We start from the raw sequence: 14,537 nt of genomic DNA, 5'->3' as shown, positions 1-14,537 counted from the left end.
GTCAGAGTGCAGAAGTTCAGGGAACCTTCTGCAGAGTTTTCACAGCAGGGAACAAATCTATACCTGGAGTTTGTCAGAGTGTAAGTTACTGACCCTACCCCCTTCTTGATAGCGTAGGACAAGGCATGGCTAGAACTTTTTATTTCTAAGGAATTTGCTGCTGCTGCTCACCTCACCTCAGGCCTTTAGTCTGAGCACCCTAGGAAGAAAACTGAATCAGGACATAACTCCAGTTATTTTTGTTATCAAAGAAGTCCTCCCATGTTAGATGGAGGCTTCCAGAAACCCAAGTTGATAGACTTCCCTCTGTGCCCTTGTAGGAAGTCCAGTGGCTTTAACTCAGATAATCTGAGTGTCCCTGATTGGATCTAGAGGAAGGAGGAGGCCTGGGAGTAGATGAAGCTCCTGGGAGGTTGTGAGAGAAACAGAAATGTCCTGCCAATGACATGACTTTATTGTGTTTGCTGGTGGGTCTCTTCCTAGTGTCTAGGGACTCGATTTGAGTAGCTGGAGTGAGGTTTTGTCTCCAGACTTGAGGATCTCTTTTTGCTGTTGTTGTTGTTTGTTTGTTTTTTTTTGTTTTTTTGTTTTTTTGTTTTTTTCAAGACAGGGTTTCTCTATGTCGTTTTGGTGTCTGTCCTGCATCTTACTCTGTAGATCAGGCTGGCTTCGAACTCACAGAGATCCGCCTGGCTCTGCCTCCTGAGTGCTGGGATTAAAGATGTTTGCCACCACCGCATGGCAAACTTGAGGATTTTATTGAGCTGGACCTGGGCTTAGGTCAGCCCCAAGAGCCCTCTTCCCTCTTTATTGAAGCCCAGGCTGAAGGAAGACTGGAGAGCAAAAACCCAGCTCTCACCTCAGCAAGAGTAAGAGATGCTTTATTTTGTAACCAAATATGAGTGACCATGACCCAGGAACATGGTTGCTCCAAATACCAACATGGTTAGTTTTAGAACAAAAGAGAGTCATAAATCAAGGTACTTTTCAAATCACCAGTGATACCCTATCTGATGACATTCTTAAGTTTTAGGGTTGGTGGAAGGTGCTAGTTTTGTTAGTATATCCTAAAAGTTTTCTTGTTGGTCATAAGGCTGCTGTGTGGACACAGAGATAGACAGTGAATGACTACTAAGGGGGCTAAAGATAGCTCAAGACAAATTGCATGTAGATCTGTACCATTCCAGCTTTCACAGTCTCAGAGAGGCATGTAGAATCTTTAACAGAGGTGGGAAACTTCAATGATGGACAGTCATTAGAGGCCTGGATGTACACCTTCCTAATTACCATGTCTTAAGGCATGAGGTTTGAGGAACAGTGTGATAGGCCATCTTTTATTTATTTATTTATTTATCTGTCTATTTATCTGTTTATTTTTAATACAAAGGGCTTGCTATGAACTACTATGTGGTTTCTTCTCTTTCTCTGTTTTTGTTTTTGTTTTTTTGTTTTTTTTCTTTTTTGGTTTTTCGAGACAGGGTTTCTCTGTGTAGGTTTGCGCCTTTCCTGGAACTAACTTGGTAGCCCAGGCTGGCCTCGAACTCACAGAGATCCGCCTGGCTCTGCCTCCCGAGTGCTGGGATTAAAGGCGTGCGACACCACCGCCTGGCTCTTTCTCTGTTTTTTAAAGTGCCACAGCAGCCTCAGGCTATGTTCTTTACAAACAACCAGTCTGCAGATCATAGTTCACCACTTCTGATGGATAAAGCATCTGTCTCAGTGCTTGGGGTAGCATAGTTCATTCTTTCGTCTGCCCTGGGCCCTGTTCTAAGTAGCTATCTTGTTTTATCTCATTTAGTCACCTTCAAGGAAGTTGCCTGACATCCCACAGCTCTTAAATGAAGCCAATACTCAGTCATCTTTCCTAAAGCACTGGGACTCAGACCTTCCCTCCTATGCAGTGGGACTCAGGCCACCCAGTGCTTCACATACAATTTCTTGTTTATCATCATCCTCCTTGCAGACTTTTATTATTATTCACTGGGAGACACACATGCCATGGGGAGTATTTGGAGTTCACAGGAATGCATTGGTTCTCTGTTACTCTTATATGGGTTCTGGGGATTGAAGTCTGTTGACTGAAGTTTCTTAGTCCTGCCCGGTCCTGCCCAGGCAGCAGCCATTTTTATAAAATAATCATTCAGAGGCTTAATTTAATTACAAACTGTTTGGTTTATTGCTCAGGCTTATTGCTAGCTACCTATTACGTCTTAAATTAACCCATTTCTATTAATCGATGTATTGCCACATGTCTTGTGTTCTATTACTTCTTGCTTTCTTGGCGGCTTGCAGCATCTCCCTGACTGTCTTTCTTCTCCCTGTATCTCTCTTGGATTTCCCGCCTGACTATATCCTGTGTTGCCATATGCCAAAACACATATTCACAGAGTACAGAAGGACCATCCTACAGCAGAAGTCAGCTCACCAGACTTTCAGGGCAAGAGCTTGTTCCTGGTCATGTCTTGCCACTGTCTTCTTTTACTCCTTCCACTTCTCCCCCGACCCTCTGCCTTCTTTTCCTCTTCACCCACTCTTCTTTCTCTTTAAAAATGTTTTTAGATATATTTATTTTATTTTGTGTGTATGAGTGTTTTGCTTGCATGTATGTATGTCCACTATGTGTGTACCTCATGCCTGTGGGGGTCTGAAGAGGTCAGATCCCCTGGAACGGAGGTTAGGGATGTTGTAAGTCACTATGTGGGTGCTGGGAACTGAACCTGGGTCTTCTGGAAGAACAACAAATGCTCTTACCCAACTCTAAAGCCCTTGCTTTTTCTGTTTCTTTGAGGTAAGGTCTGGCCTTCAACCAATTATGTACTAAGGATGACCCTGAACCGCTGATCCCTTTGCCTTCACCTCCTGAGTGTTGGGATGACAGGCCACGCCCAGCTTGCTACTTTCATATTGTTTTTTTTTCACTGTCTGTGTCCCCTCAAGGAGGAAGCTTCATGGGGTCAGGGACCTTGCTGTCTCCCTCCCAGCCCTATCTTCAGCATTAACCTTCATCTTGGCATAGAAGCAAGTCCCTCCTTCATAAATATTTACCCAAGAGATAAAGGAGTCACTTCCTACAGTGAACTTCCCTCTCCCCATCAAATACCTTAGTCTTTTGCCCTGGATGGGCTGTGGGCTTGCAGGGAGGAGCAAGTGACTGATTCCCCCCATTTCCCCATGTGTGAGCCTGGCTGTACCCTCTCAGGCAGGGTACTCTTCTGGACACAGTGAATTATTTTTTTTGAAGCCAACAGGGAAGACATCTCTACTTCCTCTAGGAGTGGTGTTGCTGCCTTAGCTAGAGAAATCCATCTTACACACAGCCCTGTGGGCCTCATGTGGTTCTTCTAGCATTGGGGGTTCCTTTGTGGTTGGCTGAACAGCAGGACTCTGACTTTCAAGGTTTGAATGCTGAGAAGAGATGTGCCACTGAAGTTACACATCTAGAACTCCATGGAACTATGATCTGAACCCAGATTGACAGCAGCTGCCTTAGCTTGAAAGGGATTTGTTTTGCCTATGCCAGGGCCTCACCTACCACTCCTGATTAGGTTGGGCTAGGGTGGGGACTGAACACCTGCTCTGGGCAGATGCCTCTTGGGTGAGTCTGGTGAGCAGTGGAGCAGGGAGCCAGCCATGTCTCAAGGCCTCTCTTGGTCTGGATGGTGGCATCTTCACATTTATGTAAACTTGGTTGTGGTGTAGTAGATTTTATCCCCAAGACATCTGGGCAAACACTTTCACATGTATTGCTTAAGGGGATGGATTTTCTTTCTGTCTTTTTGTTGAGACAGGATCTTCTGTCTATACTGCCCTGGAACTCACTTTGTAGCTGCTAAGGACAACCTTGAATTTCTGACCCCCTGTCTCTTGCTTCCAGAGTGCTGGGATTACAGGCATTCACTATGCCTACTTTTATTAATGTGACCCATGTGACTACATGCTAGGCAGGCACCCCCCTCACCACTGCTGTTTTTTTGTTTATTTTTTAATAATTTAAAACAAAAAACTTGACGTGTAGCTTAGGCAGTTTCCTTGCCTTAGTTTCCTGGGATTGCAGTGTGAAAAGCCATACTTGTCTTGTAACTTTTCATTATGAGATAGTTCTGCTCACAGAAAGTTGCAAAAAGAGTAGAGTACTTGTCTTAGCTAGGGTTTTTCTATTTCTGTGAAGAGACACCATGACCATGGCAAGTCTTACAAAGGAAAACATTTAATTGGGGTGGCTTACATTTACAGAGGTCTAGTCCATTATCATCATCATGGTGGGACATGGTGGTGTGCAGGCAGACATGGTGCTAGAGAAGTAGCTGAGAGTCCTACATCTTTTTTTTTTTTTTTTTTTGGTTTTTCGAGACAGGGTTTCTCTGTGTAGCTTTGCGCCTTTCCTGGAACTCACTTGGTAGCCCAGGCTGGCCTCGAACTCACAGAGATCCGCCTGGCTCTGCCTCCCGAGTGCTGGGATTAAAGGCGTGCGCCACCACCGCCCGGCTGAGTCCTACATCTTGACTGACAGACAACAGGAAATGGTCTGAGATGTTGGGCGGTATCTTGAGCATAGGAGACCTCAGAGTCTCCCCCACACCCCAATGACACTCTTCCTCCAACAAGGCCACACCTACTCCAACAACCACACCTCCCACTTGCGTCACTCCCTTTGGGGGCCATTTTCTTTCCAACCACCACAGTACCATTTCATCTATACCCAGTAATAATATTTAAGAGATAAGGATTAAAAAAAATGGCCATTATCTGGCTTGATATCACTCATGACAATTCTTTTAACATCATCAAATATTGCAGCAGCCATTGTGGTTGCAAAGTAAACCATCATGTCATTAGATGGGTTTATTCCTTCATTTATTAGCTGCAATTTCTCTCTTCTCTTTGACTGCCCTAGTGTGGGGTTTGTTTAGAAAAGGGAAAGGAAATTCTTGTTTCTTCCCATTTATTCTGTGTAACAGAACAATGGCTTGGATCACCTAAGTGTCTTTTCAGTATCCATATGAATGGGTGTATAGCACATAATTTGGTGTGTTTTGAAACACTGTTTTTCTTTTTCTTTTCTTTTTTTTTTTTTTTTGAGACAGCGTTTCTCTGTGTAGTTTTGGTGCCTGTTCTGGCTCTTGCTCTGTAGTCTTTTTCTTTTTGGTTTTCTGAGACAGCCCTGGCTGTCCTGGAATTCACTCTGTAGACCAGGCTGGCCTCGAACTCAGAGTTCCTCCTGCCTCTGCTTCCCAAGTGCTGGGATTAAAGGTGTGCGCCACCACTGCCTGGCTAAAGAACACCATTTTTCTAACTCACTCTTTTGGCCAGGTAGGGCCCCTTCTGGCTGCTCTTAGGGCTTTGAACATTCCCGTTCACCTTTGGACTGGTGGCTATGGAGTTTAATCATAAGGCCTTACCTTGTGTGTTTCCTGCCCAGTGACTTTGCCAAGAATAATTTGGAAGTTTCAAACAGAAACAAATGTTGATACCCTAATTTTACCGTAAATCGGCTTCTTCTGGAATTGTGGAAGTGGAACTAGGATCAACAGACTGGATGGGAAACTCATCATTAGACTGGGCTGTCTCCTCTGCTCTCTCTATAAAACTCTGAGGCTGCAAGCAGCATTCTTGGTTGCAGAGAACCCTTGCTGTCCCTTCACAGAGGCTGTTTTGGATTGAGATCTTGATGTGTACATGTTAAATGCTGAACTTCTTGAGCTCTGTGCTGGTATCTCCACCTGCTGTTGAGCTGGCCTTCTGCCTCTGAGAAAGAGATTCTCTGATAGCTGGCTCAAAATCTCTACAGCTCCTGTATGAGATGCCTGTAATAACTCAACATTCCTAGCCTGACCTCCTGTGTAGACCATATAGCCTCCATCATAGACTGCTTTCATTTCTCTTGCCTGCTGTTGATCCCAGGGCTCTCCACAGTCTAGACAAGTGTTTTGCCGCTGAGCTATGCCTAGCCTTCTGCTGTAGGCTTAAGTCCCTTCTGGGTCCCTGGGTATGCTGTACTTCTCCACACTCCTGGGTCTCTGCACACATTGCTTTCTGTCAGGAATGCCTTGTTTTTTTGCTCTTGACATAGTTGCTTTCTATTCCCTCTTCAAATTCTGGCCTTTCTCAGAGAGGCCTTCTCTGAGGCTCATGAACCAGTCCTTGTTGCTGTATGTGAGCTCAGTGGTCATATCTACCTATATTTTAAGACACTGGTTGCAATTAAGTTTTACCTTTTTTTTTTTTTTTTTTTTGTATTTGTGTAGTCATTTGATGATTGTCTTTCTGTCTCTAGAGCCTCACTATTTGACTCACATACCCTGCCATTTTTTTAGTATAGTAGCTCAGACAGGCTATTTTGCCTCTATTCTCATTTAACTGCAAAATGGGGGTAACACTTAACCCTGCCTTGGAGGGTATTCTTGGATGAGTGTGTGGACAGCTTGTAGAGCAGGGTAACTGTATCTCCAGGTGTACATGGGTTGTCTCTTTGTTTATATTTGTGTATGTTTCTTGGCACATGGTAAATGTTCAGGAAGTATCATCTGGGTGGGTGAAGGAAGTGAGATAATAGGACAGTGTTTAGACAGTCCACAGGTCCATAAAACGGTAAAATCTGGGCTGAGAGTGTAGCTCAGAGAACACTTGCCTAGCATGTGCAAGGTCCTGGACTTGCTTGACAGCAATGCAACACAAAAGTGTGCACCTCTTTGTAGAGAGTGCCTGGTGCAAAGTAGATGCTTAATACAAATTTGCTCAATAAATGGATGTGTAAAGTGGGAACAATGATAACAACACCACCTCACAAGGCTGAGGTGGCAGCTTAGGAAGGAAAGGTCCATAGTACTTTATAGAGTGCCCAGTACATAGTAGGTGCTCATAAAATACTTGTTGAATGGATGAATGAAGTAGGGCCGATGTTAACAAAAGGTCATGGGGTTGCTATGGAAATGTAAGTGGAGATAGGTTTGTATAATGTTTACACATAGTAGGTACACAGGAAACATTTGTTGGGTGAAACTGGAGGGATGAGCTCTGGTCTTTTCCTGTGGCTCAAGAGAGCAGCCCATGTGGGGTGCAGAAGTTTGAGGGCGTGGGCCATGGGCCTTTGAAGGAAGGATGGTCAGCTCCACCTAGCTCTCCCAAATGTGAAAAGTTAAGTTTGGGTTTCCCTTATCCTCCCTCCCCTGTGTTCTATCTCCTAGAATCCGTGCCCAGAATCCAGCGCCTCTTTCCTTTCCAGGATCACTTTCTGGTGGATTACAGGGTAAGGCTGGGCTTCCAGATGGGGTAGGTAGTGGGGCATGAGTGCAGTGGGTGTACGAATGCTTCTGCGGAGCTCAGCTGCCTGTAATTCCCTCTTGTACTGTCTGCAAGTTATATCTTCAGGTCACAAAGTAGCCTCCAATTTTATGTGATAAATACATGGGCTGTGAGCCCCTTTAGTCTCTGGTATAGGCTTGACTTTGGGTTGAAGGGTTTTGTAACTATTTAATGTGGTATCCTAGCAGGCTTGGTTCCAGAAAAGTATACAGATACTGCACTTTCTGATTGATGCTCAGCCCTCCATATAAAGCAGAGTAACATTTAACCACATCTGCCTTGTATTCTGAATCGTCTCTAGGTGTTGCATGACCCCTAATGCAGTGTAAATAGCTGCTGTGCTCTACTGCTTAAGGACTAACTTGAGACAAAACTTTTCCAAACCCACAGATGCAGAGCAGTGACTGCGATTATTGTTGTTGTCGCCTAGCTTATAGTAAAGTCATATATGCACATCATAGGGAATACATAAGAACAATATACATGATCAACGACAAGAAAACACCTAGAATTTGCTGATATTTTCATAGGAAGCAAGAAAAACAGATTCAAGATTATCCTTGGCTACATAGAGCGCTTGAGGCCAGTCTGGGCTACATGAGGCCTTGTTTGAAAATAAAATAATTAAAAATAAAACTTACAAAGCAGAACAATAATTAGAAATACCCAGCTATTTCTTTCTAAACACATGGTTCACTTGTCTGTCAAGATGGGCTCATTTCCCTAAAAGACCTAGTAGAGTTAGCCATAATTAGGTAATATGCTTTCATATCCACTCATCCTCAGATTTTTTCCAGTCATGCCTGGACAGTGGCAGCAGTTGTGTGAGGGGAGTCCCACCCCACTCTTCTTTCAGTGCTCACTGTGTCCCCTTTTGTGCCTTCCTCCCAGGATGATGGTGCAGGGCTACCGCCAGCCCCTGGAGAGCAGTGACCTCTGGTCACTAAATAAGGAGGACACATCAGAAGAAGTTGTACCTGTGCTGGTAAATAACTGGAAGAAGGAATGTGCTAAGTCAAGGAGGTGGGTGTCATGTTTCTGTGTTCTCCCAGACGAGGCAGATGTGGCCTAGGCTGACCTGTTACCTCCATTAGTCACTGTGACCTGAATCTCTTAAGTTTCTTGGTTCTGGGGAAACTGAATCAACTCTCTAGGTTGAAGTTTGTCATCTCTCAGATGGGGTGGAGTGGAAGTATGTAATGTCAAAGGCAGATCCCAGCAGCTCCCTCCTGTATTGTAAGTTATATCTTGACATCACTGATTGATTAGTTATCCAAAAGGAGAGAGGAGGCCATCTGCCAAGCTGGAAGTTGATTCTGCTGGTCACAGCCCTCAGCTATGTGTGCTGGGGCTTGGGCTTTGCCCTCCTTACACAGTCTGTCTTTAACCTCTCCCTCTCTGAACATCTTTCTGGTGTCTTGAATGTTCTTGCTGGATTGAATGACTTTTTATTATTATTATATTTATATTTATTTATGTGTACATGTGTGGGTGTGCATTTGCCATAGCATGCATGTATGGAGGTCAGAGGACAACTTATGGGAGTTGGTTCTCACCCTCTGCTATGTGAGTCCTGAGGATTGAACTCAGGCTGTCAGGGTGGACAGTAGGTGCCACTGAGCCAACTCATTGGCACTGAGTCTCCATTCTTCTTCTCGAGGTTTTCTGTCCTGCTCATGAGATAAATGTCATCTGATGGGCCATGCTTTAGTGCTGGATCAACCCTGGGCAACTTTTGTAGAAAAGTTGTGTTTACCCATCTGAGGCAGATTAGGCCTGGGTACTTCTGTTTTGCTGGAGAGGGTGTGGCAGGAACTGGCCCACTAGGCTTGAAATCTGTCACCAAAAGACTGACTCCATGAAGACCTTGACCTTTAGGGACGTTCATCTTGGTGAGGAATCACTTGCTCTTTTTCCTAGAAGTGTGAGCACATTTTATACCTGTGGATAGGGAGGGGTAGGAAGGAGTAGGGAGCAAATCTTGTTGGGCTGGAACTTGGCAGGGCCACTTATCCAGAGAAAAGGTGTAAGCTGAGATAGATTCTGGGCTGCAGGGTGTTCTGCTTGTCTAGGGAAGTGGTGAGAGAGGCATGGGCTGGGAAGCCTGTCTTGGTTTCTTGGCCCTGAGGGGCTCCTGTGGAAATTTGGTCTGCCCTGCCTCCTACTCCTCCTTTGTTTCTGGCCCAGTGCTTCTTCCTTTGTGTGTGATAATATTTTGTGTCCTCCTCACCCTGTGCTCCTCTTACAGTGAGGCTGCTTTGGATCATGTTTTCTGTTGGTGTGAATATCAAGTGGTTCAGTGCCTGTGGAAAAGAGTTTGGTGGTGTTTTGTTTTGTTTTTGAATTAAATGTAGTCACTTACCTGTTGTCATTCTGTTCTAGGTAGATGCCCAACAGAACGGGAAACTTAGGTTCTAAAAGGCTTGTGCATACTTGTAGCTACCTTGTGAGTGATAGCCCAAAACAGAATCAACCCCAAACACCCATTAGAATGTAAGCAGAAGTTGGAATCACTGCTCAGAGCAGAGGGAGGAAGCACAAAGTTATTATGCTAAGTGAAAAAGTGAACAGATAGTTGTCCCCCCAGTATTTGATGCCTAAAGGGACTTGAACATGATGGAGGATGTACCAGCAATGCTCCAATGTATCTGATTAAAAGAAAATCAGGGCTGGAGAGATGGCTCAGAGAAAGTACCTGAAGCTCTTCCAAATGATTCCAGTTTGTTTCCCTGCACCCATGCTGGACAACTCATAGGACTTCAGGTTTATTCAGGATATCTTGAGAAGATGGAAGAGCTGTCACCCTTCAAGCTCTGTCTTGGGGAACTCAGGGCTCAGAGAGCTCTTATAGAGAGGAATTGAGTTCCACATCTAGGCTTGATGTCATTTATGGGGTATTTACCTTCTCATTTGGAACATTCCCCAGATTACCAATGACCTTGTCTCCTGAGTCAGTTTCTAATTCTTTAGGTGAACACATTATTTTCAGGCAAGCTAAATATTGTTTTTTTTTTTTAATTTTAGAACAGATGAGCAAGTCCTTAGCCCTGTACTTTGATCTTATTTAAAGACCATTGATATTCCATGTTCTGACAAATGAAAAGCATTCTTTTAGGAGGTTTGGGGACCAGAGATTGTTCTTTTTCACCTTTTTCTCCCATAATAGTTGACTGTAACAGCTCATGTGTCAGCTATCATAAGGTTTTTGTTGTTGCTGCTGGTTTAGAAGTCACAGGCAAAAGGGAACAGTCACTTCACCAGGGAGAAATTTGTAAAGGACAGCTTATCTAAAAATAGGTAGTGTGAAACAAAATGAAGTAGCTATTAATTGCTGATGGTTAAAAAGACTGAGGTATGATCTTCCCATACCTATAGTTTTAGTTACCTGTGATCAAACATGATATGAAAATGTTAAATCTAAAATTCCATTCCTAAGATTTAAATTATACACTATTCTTATTCCATCCTACTCTGTCACCCAGGGTATGAACTGTTCTTTTGTCTACTGTGTCTACACTGTACACTCTACCCACCTGCTAATCGACAACTCAGCAGTCATCTTGGTTATCAGATTGGTGGTAATCTTTAGGTAGCAGCCTAAAGCCAAATCACAGTGCCTCTCATTTGCCCTACTTCATCTGTCCTCTCTTAGTATCACAAGAAGGATGAGGACAGCATAAAAAAGTGTTTCAAGAGTAACAAAACACACTCATATTGTGTCATTTTTATTGTAAATGTTTCTTTTTTTAATTTTTGGTTGACTTGTAGGTTAAACTTTTATATATTTATAAGAAAGCATAGCCAATAATATCCATGGATAAGAGGGGATACTGAATATTTAAATGTGTAAGAATATAGTCTGTATAGACTTGTGTCTGCAGAATGGAGGGAAGATTCTAGACTTAGGTGACTTCGGACTGGCATTTCTCTTGTATGGATGCCTCCTGGGGTGTTTGTCTTCATTCAGGACTGGCCTATTTAGGACAGGGCAGAACTACAGCACTGCACAGGATGGTCACTGGGCTGAGTCACTGTGACCACCTGATGAGGACTTAGATCCATGAAACAAAGCTGCTTGAAAGCTTATGTAACTGTTTTGGCACATGACCATATCTAGGCTGAAATTTTCTTTCCTATGTAGCTGAGGATGACCTTGAACTTGAAGATTCTTCTTGCCTCCATCTGCCAAGTGCTGGGATTATGTGCAAACTATGCTCGCAAGATTTATAGTTCTTAGCTTCTGTGTGTGGAAGTTGGGTACATTCTCAGTGCATTTCTGTGGGCCTGGAGAAATGGCTCATACTGCCATTACAGAGGACCAAGATTTGGTTCCCAGCACTCACATCAGGTAGCTCACAACCACCCAGTTCCTCAGGATCCAACACCCATTTCTGGCTTGCACAGGTACCTGCACTCACATAGTGCACATAAGCTCATGTAGGCAAATGCACATATGTGTAAATAAAAAAAAATCTTTAATTTTTGTATACAATGTGAGGTCATGGTCTAGCTTATTCTTTGCATGTGCCTATCTAGTTTCCTCCCACTATTCTTTTGTTTTGCTTTGTTTGAAAAGAGGTCTTTACCATGTAGCCTGGGCTGTCTTTCTACTCAATTCCCAAGTGCTAAGATTGTAGGCATGAGTCACCTTGCTTGGCCCATCACCAGTTTTTGAAAAGACTCTTTTGTCTCTTATGAATGGGCTTGACAGAAATTGCCTGCTTCTGGATTTTTTTTTTTCTCCCGCGTTTTTCCAGACAGGGTTTCTCTGTGTAGCCTTGGCTGTCCTGGAACTCACTCTGTAGACCATGTTGGCCTTGAACTCACAGAGACCTGCCTGCCTCTGCCTCCTGAGTGTTGGGATTAAAGGTGTGTGCTGCCACCACCCAGCCTGCTTGTGGATCTTTGATTTTGGGCCTTTACTTCTACTACACTGGTCCCTGTGTAGCTAGCTTCCTTGTGCCTTTCTTGACATCTGTCAGTTACTTCACAGTAAAATTTGAAATTGTACAGTATGAGGTTCGGCTTCATTCTTCTCTTTTGGGATGCTTTTAGCTTATCTGGGTCTCGAGTTTCCATTATAGATTTTAGAACTGATCCATCACGTCCTGTGAAGCAGCCAGTTGAGCTTCTGAAAGGAATTGTGTATCTGACATGAGCTTGGGGCTGCCATACTACCAAGCCTTTCAGTTATGTCCACTCACTCAGTTTGTACAACCACCCCATGAGGTAGAGGTAGGCAGGACTTTTAATTTATTTAGACAGAGCCTCACTATGCTGCTCATTTTTTTTGCCTCAGAGTCTCCTCTGTCTCAGCTTCCCCAGTTATACACTGCCACAACCTGGCTTATGATGAGCCCTGTTTTGCAAAAGAGGAAATGAACTTAATGTACCTGCAGTTGCAGCCAGTAGATGGCCCAGGCAGGACCCAGGTCTCCTCAGTCCTGGGTCATACCTACTACATTAAGCTACCTCTCTATGGTGACTTGTCTTGGATTCTTCTCTTAACACTCTTGACTGTGGGTTTCCTCTCTGGCGGACCCAATAATTTACCATCCTCATGTTATAGGCAGCCTGTGCGGATTGTGTATGCATCTCCCAAAGACCCCAGCAAGGCCAAGGGAAGTTCCCAGTTGGATGTGAATGAGGAGGTCGAGGCGCTGATTGTCAAGTCCCCCCAGAAGGACCAGGACCCCTCTCTGTTCAAGGTGTTATACAAGACCTTTGGGCCCTACTTCCTCATGAGCTTCCTGTTCAAGGCCCTTCATGATCTGATGATGTTTGCCGGCCCTGAGATCTTGAAGTAAGAACTCTTGCCTGACTGCCTGGCTCTGCTTGACTTCCTGGGTGGTTCTGCCATGTGCAGGAGTAGGCTTGTTACTCACTACCTTCACCTTCCCCAGCTTCATTTAATTAGCATCTGAGTTGTAGCCACTTGCAAGTCACAGAAGCCTCCTGAATCCAAAGTTGGGAGAATATGGGGAGCCGGGTGGTGGTGGCGCACACCTTTAATCCCAGCACAGAGGCAGGTGGATCTCTGTGAGTTCGAGGCCAACCTGGGCTATAGAGTGAGTTCCAGGAAAGGCACAAAGCTACACAGAGAAACCCTGTCTCAAAAAAAAAAAAAAAAAAAAAAAGAGAGAGAGAGAGAGAGAGAGAGAGAGAGAGAGAGAGAGAGAGAATATGGGGTTGTCTAGAGCAAGGATGTGTAAGTAGATTTCTTGAGCTTCTGAAAATTGGAAACCAAGAAGACAGCAAGGGGGCCTCTGTCATGTTTCTCTCCATCACCTTGGTCCCAGTGTGCTCTGTTTGACCTTGCTAGTGGGGAGACAGATTTGTCAGTGTGGTGATCCTAAGGTAGAGGTCCCTGTTGTAAGAGGCTGGCACCTGGCAGTCATGTCACTCTGTGAGGTAAAGTCTGACTTCCTGTGGCTCAGGTGGAAATTATTATGGTGACTTGAAAGTACTTCATCTTGATGTATGTATCACACTCACATTCCTCCTCCCCCCAACAGATTGATTATCAACTTTGTGAATGACAGGGAGGCCCCCGACTGGCAGGGCTACTTCTACACGGCACTGCTGTTTGTCAGTGCCTGTCTGCAGACATTGGTTCTACACCAGTACTTTCACATCTGCTTCATCAGTGGCATGCGCATCAAGACGGCTGTGGTGGGCGCTGTCTACCGCAAGGTAGGCCGGGCACCCACACCAAATCCTGTGACCTCAGAATCCAGGATGGCTGAGCTGGGGTTCCCCAGGACCTGTGTGGAGATTTCCAGCCCAGCATCCTCAGCAAAGAAATGATGGGGGCTATGGGGACCATGGGGCTAAGGATAGCCCCCATCAAGCTTTATCCCTTAACAAAGTTGTTATCAGTGGTTGTTGTGTGGGATGCTAGTAAACCCACATGCTGCCTGTGCTATCTTGGCTATCTTTTATGAAGTCATGGGTGGAGATCCAAGTACAGGGGCTGAAGAGATGGCTCACTAGGTAAAGTGCAAGCCTGACGACCTGAGGTCGGAGCCCCATGTAAAGTTGGCATGGTAGTACATGTCTATACACCCAACAGCGAGCTAGGAAGTGGAGACAGGAGAGTCCCTAGAAGCTCCTAAACGAGGTACCTGGGGTACAGTAGTGATGAGATCCTGTCTCAAATAAGCTAGCAGGCTAGGACAACACTTGACCTCCACATGTGTGCAGTTTTTTATTTCTATTTTACTTTTTAAAGACAA

The 14,537-nt window shown here is 44.6% G+C and overlaps 1 protein-coding gene across 4 annotated transcripts in view; it reads left to right on the top strand.

Moving 5' to 3' along the window:
* The window catches only part of Abcc1 (ATP binding cassette subfamily C member 1), a 129,278-nt gene that overhangs the window by 60,347 nt on the left and 54,394 nt on the right, over positions 1-14,537 (top strand). For all 4 annotated transcript variants that reach the window (XM_059269931.1, XM_059269933.1, XM_059269930.1 and 1 more), the window contains 4 exons: positions 7,185-7,246; positions 8,194-8,325; positions 12,872-13,105; positions 13,818-13,995. In XM_059269931.1, the coding sequence (XP_059125914.1) occupies positions 7,185-7,246; positions 8,194-8,325; positions 12,872-13,105; positions 13,818-13,995 (606 nt within the window). The remainder of the gene's footprint in view (positions 1-7,184; positions 7,247-8,193; positions 8,326-12,871; positions 13,106-13,817; positions 13,996-14,537) is intronic.

This window comes from Peromyscus eremicus, chromosome 8a (genome assembly GCF_949786415.1).
Source record: "Peromyscus eremicus chromosome 8a, PerEre_H2_v1, whole genome shotgun sequence".
NCBI classification, from domain to species: Eukaryota; Metazoa; Chordata; class Mammalia; order Rodentia; family Cricetidae; genus Peromyscus; species Peromyscus eremicus.
Note: the sequence above shows the minus strand (reverse complement) of the source record. Positions and strands in the feature narration are given on the sequence as shown.